Source organism: Zeus faber (assembly GCF_960531495.2).
Source record: "Zeus faber genome assembly, chromosome: 6".
In the NCBI taxonomy this organism is placed as follows: domain Eukaryota; kingdom Metazoa; phylum Chordata; class Actinopteri; order Zeiformes; family Zeidae; genus Zeus; species Zeus faber.
The window spans coordinates 3,778,246-3,795,617 of NC_137201.1; the positions used below are offsets into that span (position 1 = coordinate 3,778,246).

Genomic DNA, 17,372 nt, shown 5'->3' on the forward strand with positions numbered 1-17,372 from the left:
ATTTTGTTGTACATTTGTCTACATTTGCTGGATCATACTAACTATGAGTGAATAACAGATAAATGAAGTTCCACTGTAATGAGGGACGAGGGGGCAGAGAATTGAAAGAATCACAGAGACAAGTCAGATCATGAGAGAAAGACAAAGAGAGGGGGAACGACAGCGAACACTCACCGTCAGTCTCGCGCTGACTGATGGCCACCATGGAAATGGACTTGGTAAGGGTGGGGTGGTGGGAGATAACCGGACAGCTGCTCTGCATCGACAGCACTCGGTGAGAGCTCTATGAAAACAAAGACAGACCATTGAAAGGCCCTCATTTATTAATCAACTGTACTATACTAGGGTTGCAATGGTACAGTGGGCTCACGGTTTGGTATGAATCACGGTTTTGGGACCACGGTAACAGTACAGTATCTTAATCCTTTTTTTTTGTTTTTTATTAAAAAAGTTAAAAGGTGTAAAAAATATTTTTATATTAGTCTGCCACAAATAACTAGTAAGTAGTAGTAATGGGAGGGGGGGAGACAGAGGTTCAAGTTCATTGGTTGGTTGTTATAATTTGCAAAAGTTCATCTGATTGGAGGGGAGGTGTCCAGGATAGTGGGTAATTCAAATATTATTTTTTGTTAATATTTATCTATTTATCTATTTATTTATATAATACGTTAAAAGTTTCACAATAAAAAATAAATAAATAAATAGTGTAGAACAGGTATAAACAGTTTTTTCACAAATAAATAATAATAGTAAAATCACTTATTGAAATAAAACCTCACAGACCTCACGTGTATGCCTTCGCTTTGTGAGTCTGACGTGACAGTAGGTGCTATCCTTTTCAGCCAGAGCACCCCCCCCCGGCGAGGGAGGAGCAAAGGCTATCTCTTACATGGAGTGAGAAACATTTGCTGGTGGCAGGAGACGGCCACTTAAACAAACGTCATAAAACTGTAAAACTAGACAAAAATAAAAAAAGAACGGCTCATCGCCCAGCGAGACTTGGTTCCCTTCATTCCTACAAAAAACCCGTTCCAAAGAACCAGATCATTTCGTGTTTCTCTGGAAAAGGCTGCATAGCTGCGCACCGTTAAAAAATTTTTAATAAATACACCTCCCGCGCAAAAAGAGAAATGCTGCACGCAGGCTCCGCACGACTGATGTGGCCAGTGGAGCCACAGCAGTGGATCAATAGTATGCAGCACCTACTCCATGCCGCGCTGCTGCGCCAACGCGTCCAGTGGACTTCTACCATGATATCATAATACTGTTGTTAACGTGTGCGTATTGTACCATAGGGGGCATACTGAACAATTTGATAACATACCATGTTGCATCCCTAATAAATACATGAAGTTTTCTGGACATGCGCATGCCAACCTGGCTGTCGAGGCTGCTGATGTCTCCTTCTTGCTCCTCCTCCGTGAGGGAGACCAGCGAGCCCCCGCCCCTCTCCTGGCTGTCCAGCCGTGACCCCCGAACCATGGACCGCTCCTCGCTGTCCATCATGGCTGTGCGGGGGCAGGGGACCCGGCCCACCCTCCTCTCGATCTCCAGGCCCTCGAGGCTGTAGCTGGATGGAGAGAGCGAGAGAGAGAGAGAGAGAGAGAGAGAGAGATTAAAGTTTTTGAAAAGAGAAGTTCTAAGATCTCTCAAAAAAATCCCATTTAGAAACACAATTAGTGCTTTACATGGTTACATTTGGATAGTGCTGTACTCCTTCAATGAGTTAATGTCAAATGTGTTTTTCTGAAATATTATTTGAATCATTAATCTATAAAAATATCGGAAAATGCATAATTCAAGTTAATCCTTAACTTTTTAAATTTCAAGGGAACCTATTATGTGCTTTTTCACACATGTTAATAAAGGTGTCTTAGTTCCCTAAAACATGTTTTTGAATTTTTTTGTAGCTTTATTTGTAAATGAGCAGCCAAGGCCCTAGTTCTGAGCCAATGTGGTTTGAGCACAAGTTCTGGATTCTGTGAGCCAATGGGGTTTGAGTTTTACGCAGGTCTCCCTTTTATTTACTCGGTAAACTTTCACTGATTTCACCTCATCAGTAGACTAAAATCTGATTTTGAACAACTTTTAGGCGAAAAATAAGCATTCCAGTTGCTGAATCTTCACTTGTATGAGATTTACAGGGCATAATTTTAAAGTTTGCTCCAACTTTGGTTGCCATGCTCCAAGCTTGTGGGAGACACAGACACGGCACTGTGATGCACCGGGACTATGACCCTGGGATTTTTTTGTTTCATGTAAACATCAGAAAATAAAATAAACAAAATAAATAAAAACCCACACATTATTATTGGTTTTGTTTGGAGAAACGCACAGAGGATCCAATGAAGCAGATGACCATAAAATGAAATCCGGTGCGCTGAAAGTAGAAAAAAATCTTTGAAAACTGAGTGTTCAGAGCAGTCAGAAGCCTCAGCGTTCTGCTCACAGCGATTATTGTACTTTGTCATTAGTTTACCTCATTATTTGACCCTTTGGCCACAGCTTATATTAACATCCAACATTGTAACATTATATATATATGACAGAAAATAAGGAAAAGCATAATAGGTCCCCTTTACATTTTTTTTTATTCTAAGTTCATGCTCATAAAATTAGCATGATCATAATCATCATAATTAGCGCTGATATTCTGTCACTTCTAAGCATTCCAATTTACTGCCTTTATTGTTTTATAACCATGATAGTTTTTAAGAAAGTGGCAAGTTTCAGATTGTGCACATGAAAAACCAGAAAACAACAATTCCCAGAATACAAATGGCAGGGCCCTCCCAGCCTGCAAATGGTTATATGGGCTAATATATGGTCAACTGTTTCCTTGTAGACAATTAAAAAAAAAACAAAAAAACATGGCAGGTATAAAATAGAACTGAATCTTAGGACGCCGTCTAATTGTCCTTCGAACATGTACACATATGTAACAAGTTCAGACTTGTTACATATGTGTACATGTTCCTAACTAAAAACGAATCTGGAAAGGAGTGTGCAATATACGTGCAATAACACTGGTATTACACTGTACATACTGTAATAAGCTAGTTAGCACATAGTAATAATATACATTACGACATATTTATAATTTTAACCCTATATACACACAGAACAATAATTTATCCTGTATATATCTGACTATTTTTGTTTTGTATTTTAGGGCTATTTGTATATATATTTGAGAATTTAATTATTATTTTGTTTTTATTATTATTTATAAAGTTATAAAAAGTTAAGTTATAAATAGTTATTTTTATCCAAATTTTTTTCCCCGGTCTGTTAAAGCTTTTTCATTTGTTAATGTTAATGGTCTGGAGTGAAATGCACCAATTATTGTATATTTAAATGTACCTGGGGAATAAAACTGATTCTGATGTCTCCAATTCCATGTGAATGGCCAATACACTTTTTCACACAGTTTGGTAAACGGTGGTTCATTGGTCAATATAAATTACCTTCTGTTGTCAATTTGCTGCGGATGAATACGAGGCAGGTTGGAGGGACACCAACTCATGCTGGGGAAAGAGTGACAGGAAGAGGAATGGATGGATACCAAAAAGAGAAAAACAAGGGTGGAGGTGCACAGTGGGTAAGTGGAAAGAAGTGATGGAAGGGGAACAGGGAGGTGTGACAAAGGAGAATAGGGGTGGATGAATAGGTTAGAAAATGAAGCCACTGTGAGTCCTTGGGACAGGGTCTGGACAAAGTTGGAGAACAATGGTGAAGGCTAGTCCATTTCACCTGGGATTGTTTTGGAAAAACAACGCCCCCAAAAAAACAAAAAAGTTCCATTAAAATCCCGACAAGAGCTAGTACCTACTACAACTGCTCTAGTGTACAGCGTTGCACAATTCCTAGGTAAGAAAGTCAAAGTCCTGCCATGTTTTTGCTTCACATATGCACCTCTGATTCTATTTCTCAAACTCCTATTTTTTATCCTTCCTGTGTTGCTGCAATTCTCAAGCTGGCCAGGTGTTGTGGGGATGGGAGCTCAGGAGGTAGAGCTGGTCGTGTAGTAATCTAAACGTTGCTGGTTCGATGCTGTAGTGTCCTTGAGCAAGACACTTAACCCCTAATTGCGCCTGAATGCTGCGTCCGTCGGTGTTTGAATAATTGTAAGTCACTTTGGATAAAAGCGTCTGCTAAATGCAATGTAATGTAATGTTATTAGCTGAAGTTCTAGAGATGACATTGGGCTGAAATCCGCACATTATTTTGTGCCTCAAGACGCCATACTGGATGGTCCAAAAATGTGGATTTTCCATTTCTATCCTCACTTTTGTCCCTCCCAGATGCATTTTGCCCCATGTGCCATGTCTTCAGTTAAACAATTACTTTTTTCCACTGAATGCTTAGAGAACTTGGAGCGAGGCTCTCGTCTCTACGGATCGAATGGAAATAGAGGATGATGGAACGGTTTTCTCCTCCCACGTTAAAAAAGGCAGAAATTCTCCTCTGGCACAGCCCTTCATGATAGATGTTTCTACAGAGTGTTCTAGTTGTCAGTGAAATGAATGAGTGCTCTTACTTGACACCGACACCATCGGTTCTAACCAGGACTGCACCAAGTACTTGTGTCGCACTTCTCATCTGCTATAAATATCAAAATGGCCCTTTTTCGTCATAGACTATCGATGGAAATAAAATAAATGAAGGTGGTTTGCTTTCATGTATTTTTCTGAGCCTTTTGTCACTTTTCAACACATATCAATGAAATGCTATGGATCGGGCTGACTTAAAACACGAGAAAAATGTGACTTAGAAGAACGTGCGTATTGGCTATCAGCTGCTTGGTCACTACAGCCGCCTCTCTTGTGAGAACCTTAACTTCTGCAGACATCCTTTTCTTTTTTTTCTAAATCATAGAATTTCATGTCTGCATGTGTTGATTTATTTGAGTCAATCCAGGGAATGCATGCCTGCATGGGATGGACAGATAGAGGGGAAAAATGGAATTTCTACCTTCTCCTGTGGAGAGGCGGTTTGGCTCTCCTCACCTCCACTGGCAGGCTCTTCAGTGAACTACAAGGAGGTATGGACAGACAGATGGATGGATGGAGGAATGAATGAATGGACGGATAAATGAATGATGGATGGAAAGCATATGACAGGCGGGGCAAGTGGAAAGGTTTGAACAAAGGAGTATTGTTTTGAAATACAGGCTGAAGCAGTAGTTGGCTTAATGTTTTAATGAGGTAAAGCTGTTAATAATCTTCTGCACTAGTCAGTCATCCCTGTTCCCCGTGTCAGGTCCCAAAAGTCGACAAAAACATTAAGAGTGTGGGACAAATTTTCTTTTCTGTTCATTTTATTATTATTATTATTATTATTATTATTATTATTATTATTATATCATAAAGCCCTAGCAAATATCAATATATCTGTCTTTGAAATGTCAACTCTAGGTGGTCAGAGTTCACCAGAAGCTTCTCTTGTTAACTGTAGTGTATCCTATGCTACATCATCCTCTTATTTTGGTGGGAAAAAGTGACTGTACAGGAAGTTTATGGCACACGAGGAAAATTGGGAAATGTTTCTCACATGTGTCCAAATGACTATCAGCAAAGTTGGAATTAGACTAAATAGTCCAAGTAATAGTTGGGTCAGCAAATTATGTTTATAGAAGTTGAATGTGTTTTGAGGGGGTCAATGTGTGTCCTATTGACCACTGGAAGGGTTGTTCCCACTATGTCAGAGCAGAAGAGAAGGGTGTGGGAGGTCTTGGGTTACATCTCATGTACACAGACTTGGACGCTTCCCCCGAATGGGCTTTAGCGACAATGGTCAAGAAGAACTGCAGGGATTTGCTCTGCGGTCACACTTGCTGTTTCCATTTTGTTCAGCGTGATGTATCAGAGATTAAATTGTCAAAGGATTTTAAATATCTGAGAAGACATCCCAATGTATGGATCAACATTGTAGAAAATAGGGGGGCTCACCTGCGCTGTGCCTGCTCAGTCCCGCCTGCGGCTCCATTGTTCCTCCCGGGCTCCCAGCTGTGTCGTCGGAAGGGAGAGAGTGAGCGGGTGGAGGCACGCAAGATGGCCGACGTCACTGGGTTGTCTGGTAGCTGGTCTTTCCTTTCCTCCTCCTCTCCCCCCACCCCGCTTCCTCCATCCACACCTCCTTTGATTGCGTTGGGGGCTGGGTCATATGGAAAATAGGGCATTTTTAAAATTTAATTTACAATAGTCAGAACCTTTTTAAATATTGTTATACATTGAGCAAATTGGCAAATGAAGGGATGAAGTTGGACTATAATCATTCATATAATCATCAATAATATACTCAAGAATTTGCGGAACACATGTGAATTTGCGGGAGATTTGTCATTCATTTTCCAGCAGAGGTGCATTATCAAGTCTTCAACATTTCCCAATAGACCTACTGAATTTGGTATTTGCATGATATGGCATCCCATATTTAGTCAAAAAAGAACTGTTGAAACTGCATTACTTTGTCTTGGATTATGGTAATGTAATATATAGACATGCTGCTGTTACCACCCTTAAGCCTTTAGACCCTATACATCACTCTGCTCTTAAGATTTACTACTGGCCTACAGTACCAATCATTGTACTCTCCATGAAAAAGTAGGCTGGCCCTGTCTCCTTGCGAGACTAGATCAACACTGGTACATGTTTATTTACAAAGTGCTTCTGAAAAAAATTACAAGTTTACACTGCTTCACTATTACACCTTAATGTAGGAGCCCATCAAACCCGCTCTCAGGACTGCTTTACATTAGATGTTTTGTGTGTCAATTCCGAACTCAGAATGACTGCTTTTAAATTTTGTGCTCCGGATTTGTGGGATAACCTAAAATGCACTTTAAATATTGGTTCCTTGATACCATTGGGACATTTTAGAAATATGCTTACAAATCTCAATTGTTTTAGAATGAAATTGTTTTAATGAGAAATTGTTTTAACTAATGTTGATGTTTGTGTTCTTATTGTCTTCTCGACTTATTTTGGATGTTTTTATTTTGTTATTTGTGTTATTTATTTATTTTTATTTTCTGCCTAATGTGATCTCGGCATCATTGAAAATGAGGGTTCATCCCTCAGTGTATCTCGGAGAAGTAAATAAAGGTGAAATGAAATGAAAAATTTGGCCAATGACAAGTTTAGTATTCAGTAACCAGCACCAAGACAGAGAATTGGAGAACATCTAGAATATTCTAGTGCCTCAAAACCTTGATGTTAATAAATAAAAAAAAAAAAGCAGAATAGCCTGCCTACCTCCTTCATCTGTCCGTGACTTCCAGGGGGGCTCTGAAGTGGCTGTGCCCACCGATGAGGCATTGCGGCTGGGCAGAGAGGAGGGGTTGAGCGTCCCGGAGCTGGAAGCATCATCCACTGAGGACCAGGAGGAGCGCACCCCTCTGTCCTCGACCTTGCACCGGGACTCAGGCTGGAGAGATAGACAGACAGACATTTCCCCAGTTCAACAAAGCTCACAACTTATGGATGCGAACAGAATTTTTTTCTGGGGGGTTATAAGGGTAATATTTTTGATCAAAACTATTGATGTACATTATAAAAAGTCCTTTTTTATTTTATTTATTTTGTTTTAATCGCTCAGTAATTATTGGGTGGTCAGAAAAGCAGAACAACGTTAGTGAAAAAATAATTATGGTAATATTAAGAAATGATTAACTATGATTACAAACAGATAAACTGTACGATTTTAGTAAGATTGAATACATGAAAATGGCTCACACATACACTAAGACATTAAGGCTGAGATACCTATAGTTCAAGTATCAATTTTCTGTAAAACAAGGGTCGATTTTACCCCTTTTCCACTGTACCAAAAACCCGGTAACAGTTGCTAACATCCAGCATTTGTCATTAGTGGGAAAGGTAACACCCGGGTTTCAGTCCCCGGTCAAAAGACCCTGCAGTAGACACAGGTTTTTATTGGCTCCGGCTCTGATCAGCAACACCCGGGCTGACCCGTTAATTTTTGCCCCTTTGCCTGCACGATTCGACGCGTGTTGAAGTTCCGGACTTGATTGCATCCCAAAAATAGACAGGAATAACAGTGAATGATTACATAATTTAATATCTAATTTAGAATCCAAAATCAAAATCAGAAGTCAATGACTTTTTCCCCGCAGGGGGGAGCATGAAATGTTTTGAGTGTGGGGTTCGCTCCATGGGGACCACAGCGAAGAACCCCAAGCTCCCCACGCTCCCCACTGGGCTCCGAGCTACTCCAGCACCGCCCCAAGCAACTCTCATCCCCACCGCTGTAGTACCTTCAGTGATCCAGTATAGATATACAAACAATCCAATTCTTTTGAACGGCTCCCTTTGTAGTAAAGAAGAAAAAGAATGTCACGCCCCTTTTCCTGTGTGTTTGTGACTTCAAACGTGACACACCAGAAAAAAAAAAGTTATCAATGGAAGTTCTCTTGGCAATGGGAAAGGCATCAATCGCCTATTTTTAGCGTGTTTGAAAAACCGTGGTATACCCGCTAATTTTGGTATTAAAACGGTATTTGTTTAATATGGTGTATCCCTATACCATACTACCACAATATTCCACTGCAACAACCATTAACAAAACCCTCTGAGTCAAATGACGGTTGAGATACTCACAAAATCTTGGTCCTGACAGAAAATAATTGTGTGTTTGTGGGACTTTGAGATGCAAACCCCGTGGATCTCTCTCCCTCTCTCTCTCCCTCTCCCTAACCTTCCATATTGTTGATGAGGACTGCCAGGCTGCTGAGTTACCTCCCGTACCTGTCATGTGACCGTACGAGGAGGGGGGATAGGGTGGAACATTCTATTGCATAACAGCATCTGGGCCACTGGGCCCCATTTACTGTACCCAAAGGCTTCCCTGGATCATTTGGTTTTAATTTTTACTTCTTTTGTACAGTTTTCTGTTTTTAGAAAGGTGCGGAGGAAAGAATGCGTATAGGACCTTCTGATCCTGCGGTTGGAAAATTAAAAAAAATCCCTCCCAGACCCACTGGCTGACTCAACTTTAGATCCGTTTGGAAGAAGAGGAATGTATTTGACCACGAAACAGACTGAATGGGATCTGACCTAAAGCACAGAGTACTGAAACTGGAGATATTTTATATATTTTAATATATAAATAAGAAAGATACTAAAAGGGTTTCCTTGCCATATTTTTCCCGATATAGGCCTTCTGGAAGGGATCAAATTTACACATTGACACAAATTTACTCACTTGACTGCAGTATACTACAGTCAAGTGAGCCAGCCGTTGTTGTGCAACTACAGTAGTAGAGCAATTATGATACTATCTTTATCATGATCGACAGAAAGACAGACAGATCGGTAACTTTTCTCAATAGGTGTGCTGACAATTAAACCGCCTACCTACCTACCAAATCCCAATTTACCCCTTGCCTTTAGGTGGTGTGTGTGTGTGTGTGTGTGTGCATGTGCCTTTTTAAAGACAGAGTTGTCCAGTTCAGTGCTGGGCATCAGGCGGTCCAGCGTGTCAGATGGTGGGGGGTCGCCGGGCCCCTCCTGCACACACATCGATGCACAATCCTCCTCGCTCACCCGATTGATGGATGGACAGGGAGCTGAAACAGAAGAGCGGAACATGAGCGGTCATTTCAAGGAAGTTAAAACTGCATTACTAACGGTGGAGGTTTTTGATGAACCAAACATTGTAGTGTGCGTCACTTCACTAAAATGTTTATTTAACATTCGACAAAACAGTTAACACCCCGCCCCCCCCCAATCATTTATTTTCCAAAAGCCACCTTGCATTTTAGCTCCTCCCATGTATTCTGGGTTTCCCTCCCCGATTTATCAGATTTGTTCCCTCCCTACACAGTTGCTGGATTGTTTGGACCTTTACACATCATCCAATGTACCTCTGCGAACCGTGAATACATAAGTGAATAAATAATTAAATAAAATTGCTACTAAAAAACGGACATTGGAGGGGCTCAAATGGTCAGCAGATGAGGTGAAAATCAAAATGATTATTCTTTGTAGAAGGAGCGTTGCTACAGGGCCACGAGTAAAACTGTTGCAGCATTGAGTGCAATACAGCCAGACAGGAAACTGACCTCATATCAGCCAGACCACATAAAAATAGCCTGAGAAAAAGGGGGGGAGAGAGAGAGCGAGAGAGAAAAGAGATCCCAGACAAAGCCAAAAAAAAAACCCCACAAACATCCATGCTCACACACACACACACACAGTTTTCCTTTTATTTGATGATGATTTTATTTGATATGAGAGAGAGAGAGAGAGAGAGAGAGAGAGAGAGAGAGAGAGAGAGAGAGAGAGAGAAACATCCATGCTCACACACACACACACAGTTTTCCTTTTATTTGATGATGATTTTATTTGATATATGAGAGAGAGAGAGAGAGAGAGAGAGAGAGAGAGAGAGAGAGAGAGAGAGAGAGAGAGAGAGAGAGAGAGAGAGAGAGAGAGAGAGAGAGAGAGAGAGAGAGAGAGAGAGAGAGAGAGAGAGAGAGAGAGAGAGAGAGAGAGAGAGAGAGAGAGAGAGAGAGAGAGAGAGAGAGAGTTGGCCACCAATAATAACAGACTTTGATTTAATCTACCAGGTTTTTCCTGTATGTTCAGCAGACACCAGCCAGAAAGAGTCTAATTCTGTTTCAGATCGGAATTAGAATATATTTATTTTTTCCTGAAGATGCTCCTGGTACAAAAAAAACAGCCATCTCAACAAGCAGATGTACAGAGGGTTGATTAACTATTACAAGCATTTGGCCAGAACTTGTTTTTGTTGTCAGTCTGTAGCATCTTGGACTAGTGTGGCTGTGTAGCACATAAATGGGGGCCATGCAGTGTCCCTTTTGAGCACAAGGTATGCAAAAGGTAGTCTATACCCATGACCCAGCAGCAGCCATGTGTACAAATCCTTTCCAGAAGACAAGGTCAGAGGATGGGGGACAGGGGCAGAGAGCGATGAGAGGAGATATCATAATCTGACCTGATTTCAATTATCATTTACAGCAGTGGTTTTCAGCTGGGGCACCCCATGGGATTAGAATTTGAATGAAATGAATGCCATTCGTGCTGATTTGTGCGGAAAAATATATAATTTGTGCCGCTAAGGATTTTGACATATTTAACATTATATAACTTTCCTCCCCATCATCTTCCATATCACTCGATGGGTGACCAAACGTCCCGATTTGTTCGGGTCCATCCCACATTTTGACCCATTGAACCTTGTCAATTAAAATAATACAGTATACATTTCTATCATATCAACATTTATGCCCATGCATGCTACCAAGTCAGCAGCTTTTGTGTCAACAAAAGCTTTTGTGTCCTCTTCTCCTGCGCTGTCGGACTCTGGGACAGGATTGGGAGATTGAGTTGCTATGGTTACAGGGACGCGTGCTGTCTCTTTCACTCGGCCTCTCTTACAGAAAATGTAGCCTACTGAAGTTATTCATTGTGCATCTACTGAATAATTTAACTGGGATAAAAAATATTATTATTTTGTGAAAAATTTGTGAAAAAAAGATAATAATAATACATTTCCTTACTTCTGTGCATGTTCAGAAAATCATCTGGCGACATCCAGAAAACATTTGGCTGCCACCCGGGAGTCGGGACCCACAGTTTGAGAACCCCTGATCTAGGGGGTCCCAGCTCTGTTTCTCTATCCACCTTGGGCTAAAAAACGGCTGAAAACCCCTGATGTGACAGTGCTTTGTGTTTCAGGATTAACGTTACATCTTCATTACTTTCCTATTCTCACTGGTTGCACACACTCCTGTGTGATCTTACTTATATTAAAACCGTGAGTCCACATGCGCACACATTGATAAGACTAACCCACAAAACAAGGAATTGTCTCTTCATGGTATGACTCAGGATCCCAGACGCAACTCTGTGTGATGTTCAACCTGATGGTGGACATTTATTGAGTGCTTAGATGCCAGCCAGTTTCCCAGTGCATGCCAGGATGCACACACCTCTTTTACTTTTCTATTTTGGGGACAGCATGCCTGCTTGGATCGTCATTCTGGTTAATATACTTCCTGTGTAGGAAAACAACTGCCATACTGCCAGCTACTAATTAGCAAATCATCAGTGTCCAAATGTCAAATTCTTTCATTGATCATTTGCCTTTCTTGTTGGACTTTGTTAGCTAGCTCACTGGCACTAGTATTGCTGCTTTTTCAAGATAATGATTTTCTTGTTATGACAAACAACAAAATAACCCTTCCACTGGATTGACTTCATGTCAGAAAGATACTTCCCACTACAAGTAAAAAAAAAAATTGTTGTAGTTGTGGTCCATTTAATAAGACTTGATTATTGTCACTTGCTAACTTAACTTGCTAGGCTGTCTCAATACATTTAATATCATACATCATACATTTAAATCATACCATTTAAAGGGAAAATTTGTTGAAGGTCGGAAAAGTGTTGTATGTCGAAGGTGGAGAGCCCAAGTAGGAATAAATATGAGTAGGCTCCACCACTCAACACTTCATAACATTGGACACATGATTACTATGAATATATGTAGCATAGGCTAGGTGTTTGTCATTCATGATGTATGGGAGCAAAAAAATGGCAAAATAACACTCAGTAAAGCAAAGAAAAAAGACACGCATCTTTGCCAGCATCTGTAACTGCTGTGGCCAAGGCCATCAAATAAGTTGAATTAAGGAACTGACGCTCATGAGGAGTGAACAAGGTCCGGAAGGCAAAAGGTGACCTCAGAAACAGAGAACACGTTAATCCATTTCTGGCCTGGGCCAGAAAACACATTACTGGGCATTTGAGAGATGCACTTGAGATATTTGGATCCAATCGCTTTGCCATTGGAAAGACAAAACATCAAAATGCTACTTGAGATCGGACATAAGACTGGAGAGTTCACAACTCTGGTTCCTAACCAGTTAGTAAAGGAAGAATACTTGCAAATGCAACAAACCTAATGTTAGAATTCTTTCTGGACAATCTAAGATACATTTTACCAGTTTATACTAACACAGTGAGCAACCACATTATGTTCCTTCTGCCCTGTGATTCATCCACAACTGTATTTGAGTTGGGGCATCCAAGGAGTCTTACCTTTGCATGCAGTTAGTGCTGTACTGGGCAGAGGAGAGACGCAGGGCTCCAAACAAGGCGGGAGCGGATAGGTTTCCCTCTCCCTCTGGATCTGTGGGAAGGACAAAGAGTTAAGGGAGAAAGAAATATGTCAATTTACTTTTCTTCTTGTTATGTTCTGTGAGTCATTGCTGTCATAGCCATAATCAAATGTGAGGTCTACTGAACAGGTGAAGCTGAGGTGTTGCAGAAAACACATCCCCCAGACGGGCTTAAGCAAAAGCAGGCGGCAGGCAGCAAATCAGAATCCGTACATCTGTACATTAACAGTGTTTGTTACTCATAGCCTGCAGGACAAACTATTCAACAGATCCTTAAAAGTGATCCGCGAATGTAATGTTAATTTCTGGAAACAGACATGGCGAGAATACATATTTTCTTCATTTTTAATTATTAGGCATAAGACATAAAAGCCAGTGTCCCATTTTGGTGGCAAAACGTTCAAGTTATATTGAAGGCAGTAGCAGCCTCCAATTAAACTTGAGTGAGAGAAAAAGTTAAAATTATTTAAATGTTATCACAGTCCCGTCAAATGAATCCAACCTTCCTAAGTGTCAAGATTTTCGTTGGATACTGTGAAGGCGGCTTAACACACCTGTCCCGCAGTTCATAAAAACACATATAAATCAATACGCACACACAAACGCATATGCACGGACACACAGACACAAAGATCACAAGTAAACGATTGTTCCACCTCTGCAGCTGAGACGGGCGCAGTGTTAACAAAACGTAGGAGTCTACTTCTCTGGGGGACTACTGTATTAGATGCATGCACACACATTTACAACTTGTTCACCCTCAGACACAAACTGACACATGTACATGTAGGAAGGACCCTTATAAGGTTTCTGTGTTTATCACACTTACAAAGGGACCACTGTCAGCTACTTTCCCTGTTGTTCCGTACATATCAAACCAGTCCAATGCACTGCCCTGATGTCTTTTGTTGTTATACATGGTGACATTCCCAGTATATATCTAATTTCCTAACATATTCAAGGCAGTATTTGCTGACAGGCATTTTGGTCCATTTATGCGTGTTTGTTGCCCAAATAAACAGGCCAACAGAGGTCTGGGGAGAATCCGAGAGAGAGAGAGAGGTGTAATGAGGGATGACGTGGCCACAGTTATGTCTAGTCACTCCCTTATGTGAAAAAGCTATATCCTAGCCGTTTAGTGTGGTGCAAAAGAGGTAGACATACCAGAAGTAGAAAAAAACTTAAGCATTTTCTCATACTAATTACCAAGAAAAGGGGAAAAAAATACATTTTATAAACTAACTTGAAAGGTGTTTTACAATAAAGCATAACTAACGAGTTTAGTGCAAAAAGCTAGGTGTCACACCCAAGGTCCAAATTAGTCATCTCCCAATAGTACTGTATTCTCATGAAATTAAGACATTGTCATATCATTATAAACAATTTTGTAATCAAAATTATTGATTATGAATTACAATTTCTCATATGCCCATACGCTCTGGGATCAGATATTCCAGGATGGAGTACACTCATTAAGGCTTGGTTATGATCCAAAACAGACACGGCACGGACGCTGTTCTGTACATACTGTACATTTGGGTGTCGGCATACAATGACACTTTTCACACATGCACACTAGAAATCAAAATGGGTAAAAAAAAAAAAAAAACATACATTTACCACAGGCCTCTGTTTAGCTGAATAGTATCAATAGATTACATTTACTCTAAAACTCATAAACTCTGAAGGTTTATGTTTGAGTGACGATTGTCATGATTATTTTTTGGCAAACTCTTCTCTTAGTCTGTTTTTATTATGTTTGGTTGTTCGTATACTGTTAAAAAAAACCTGCCAAAGAACATCACTAGCACATGTGCAGTCTGCAAACTTGCAGGTGCATACAGTCCGGACATTAGCAGCTGACGAAATTTACGCCACATGGACCCTCGCAGCTACACAGACGCATAAAGTATAATTTCGCCTTCACTCCAGAACTTAAGACTTGAATAGATGGAACTAGCCATTTCCACACAAGGTGAACAAGATGGAATCCTTTAATGAGGGACCTTGAATACTTGAAGATATGCTGATTTATCAATATCATATAGAATTCCCAAACGGTTATCACAATGCAAAATTCCTTCTGTCGCCCCACACTCTTAGGGGTCCGTGTTGTGCGACTCCTCCAGCGAAATGAGCTCATATTTAGTTGTCTGATCATTAATCACAGACCGCCAAGGACTCTTTTGTCTTCTGGTATCAATAGATCTGTTGTGCAGTTCGTTGAGCTCTAGAGCTCTCCCCGCAATACCCACATCCTGCTGTGAAGTCGACCCCTCGCGGGCAGACCACTGGCCTGCGTGGGAGAGACAACAGGGGCCTCGTTTGTCAACCTGTTTGTCAATCTGTATTCTGTGTGGTGTCCTTTCTGGGTTCTGTCTAATCCTCTGTTAAAATCAGTCATTCAGAAAACGTATGTAGGGTCAGATCTTCATCATCCCAGTGACATCTTTATTTTATTATCTGGATTTGTTTTTTGTGCAATCAAAACAAAAGGTGTGTATGCAAGAAGGCATTATGCTGATGTGGCGTTACTTAGAATGTCTTATTCCTAATAGAAAAAATAAATCAGCCATGCCAAACCTCATAGATTAACAATAAAATGTATACCAAATAAGCTTTTTATGAATTATATTAACAATGTTTGCTCAAAGCGATTCATTCCCGTATAAAGAATTTCTGTCCATCATGACAGAATTTTCCTTTACTGAAGCATTTGGCCAATAGTGCCATTGGTAGAGTGCTTCTTCAGGGAGAACATGAGATGAGAGAACCACCTGGGAACCATTCTATTCGCAGGTATTTTCACCATGTCTTAATTGTGAACAACCACTAAGTCTGCATGTCTTTTATGGTATTGACAGGGTGTCTACCTCTGCAATTCCACATGAAAAGATACACACATCCCGTTAATAAACAATTGGCGTTCATCAGCTGGTGCACTTACAAAGTTTTGTGAATGTCGCCCATTGTACATTTATACCTGCATAGCATATTTGTAAAGCATGTGTACTAAGACAAGGAACTGGGACTTGATCAGTTGACGCATAAGGGAAAGGTGGAATAAAAATACTGCAAATCGCCATTTTTCAAACCAGGACTCATTCAAATGTTGGTTCCCATAATTTATAACTGTTGATCGCACGACCTCGCTTAACACTTTATTATTGATCCATTCCGACAGGCAAACATTTAAGCTATGAAAAAAAAACCCAAAACATTAAAACTCCTTTTCAAAGACAGGAGAGACACATTTAGGTCATGTGTCTATTTCTTTCAACATGTTATGAATAACTGTAATACCATATTTTATTTAGATAGAATGTCAGTAGTTAGTGCAGCTTCTGTTTTATTTGTCTGTTACATTTATGTGGATGACGCCAAAAGAGCTGATTTGCAGAAATGCAAGACAGTCAAAACTCTGAAAAAACTGATAAGATTCATAAATATTATGCGAACCAACATTATGAGAATGCTTGGTTTGAAAAATGGGGAAGGTATCCTTTAAGTTTATCGACCAATAATGAGTAAAATCTCATATATAATACAAGGAATGTGTTACTAATCTCCTCCTCTCTTCCCTTTGCTACACATAATCTTGTTCCCTGCCCTTTTATTTGATATAGTGTGTCTGGACTATGTCTCTGTAGCTTTGCAAAGTTCATGAAAAACAACTGACTGCTACTGACTGGACACACCCAAGACTCAAAAAAAAGTCGATCAAAATCCATCTACACACATTGTGTTATAGGCAACTCTTTAAAAATTGCAGAATTTACATAAACAACAAAATGCAGATGTATTATTCAAGAATCTTCTGGATGAATTACTGAGAGTAAAAAAATAATATCCACATTTCTATCTGATGCAGACACTGTTATTAAACTATTAATCCTGTGTGCTGAATAACTGTGGTAAAAAACTTCAATTTCAAACAATCGTCCCAGACATTGGGGAGCATTTGACAGTGTACGATTAGTACAAAACAACCGCTGCTTTTCTCCCTGGTTACAAGTGTGTATTTCTATTGTTGTTTTCTACTTAAGAGCCCTGCTTTTCTTGTACAAATGAGGATGTTAGTTGTCTCAGGTTGTTGTGTGATAACAGGCGATTCTGATCAGTCTAATGGGCCCTGGTGGGTGCAGACTTCACGGTGTGATTGTGTTACTCCACTGTCAGTGATAACCTCTCTGTACTGCTAGCA

The 17,372-nt window shown here is 40.2% G+C and overlaps 1 protein-coding gene across 5 annotated transcripts in view; it reads right to left on the bottom strand.

The window, feature by feature from the left end:
• The window catches only part of akap13 (A-kinase anchoring protein 13), a 65,477-nt gene that overhangs the window by 34,176 nt on the left and 13,929 nt on the right, over positions 1-17,372 (bottom strand). For 4 of the 5 annotated variants that reach the window (XM_080002617.1, XM_080002618.1, XM_080002616.1 and 1 more), the window contains 8 exons: positions 13,089-13,179; positions 9,447-9,589; positions 7,257-7,428; positions 5,952-6,156; positions 4,975-5,034; positions 3,468-3,527; positions 1,378-1,570; positions 175-283 (listed from right to left, as the gene is read on the bottom strand). In XM_080002617.1, coding sequence (XP_079858743.1) covers positions 175-283; positions 1,378-1,570; positions 3,468-3,527; positions 4,975-5,034; positions 5,952-6,156; positions 7,257-7,428; positions 9,447-9,589; positions 13,089-13,179 — 1,033 coding nt within the window. The remainder of the gene's footprint in view (positions 1-174; positions 284-1,377; positions 1,571-3,467; positions 3,528-4,974; positions 5,035-5,951; positions 6,157-7,256; positions 7,429-9,446; positions 9,590-13,088; positions 13,180-17,372) is intronic. The other variant, XM_080002619.1, reaches the window with a different exon arrangement.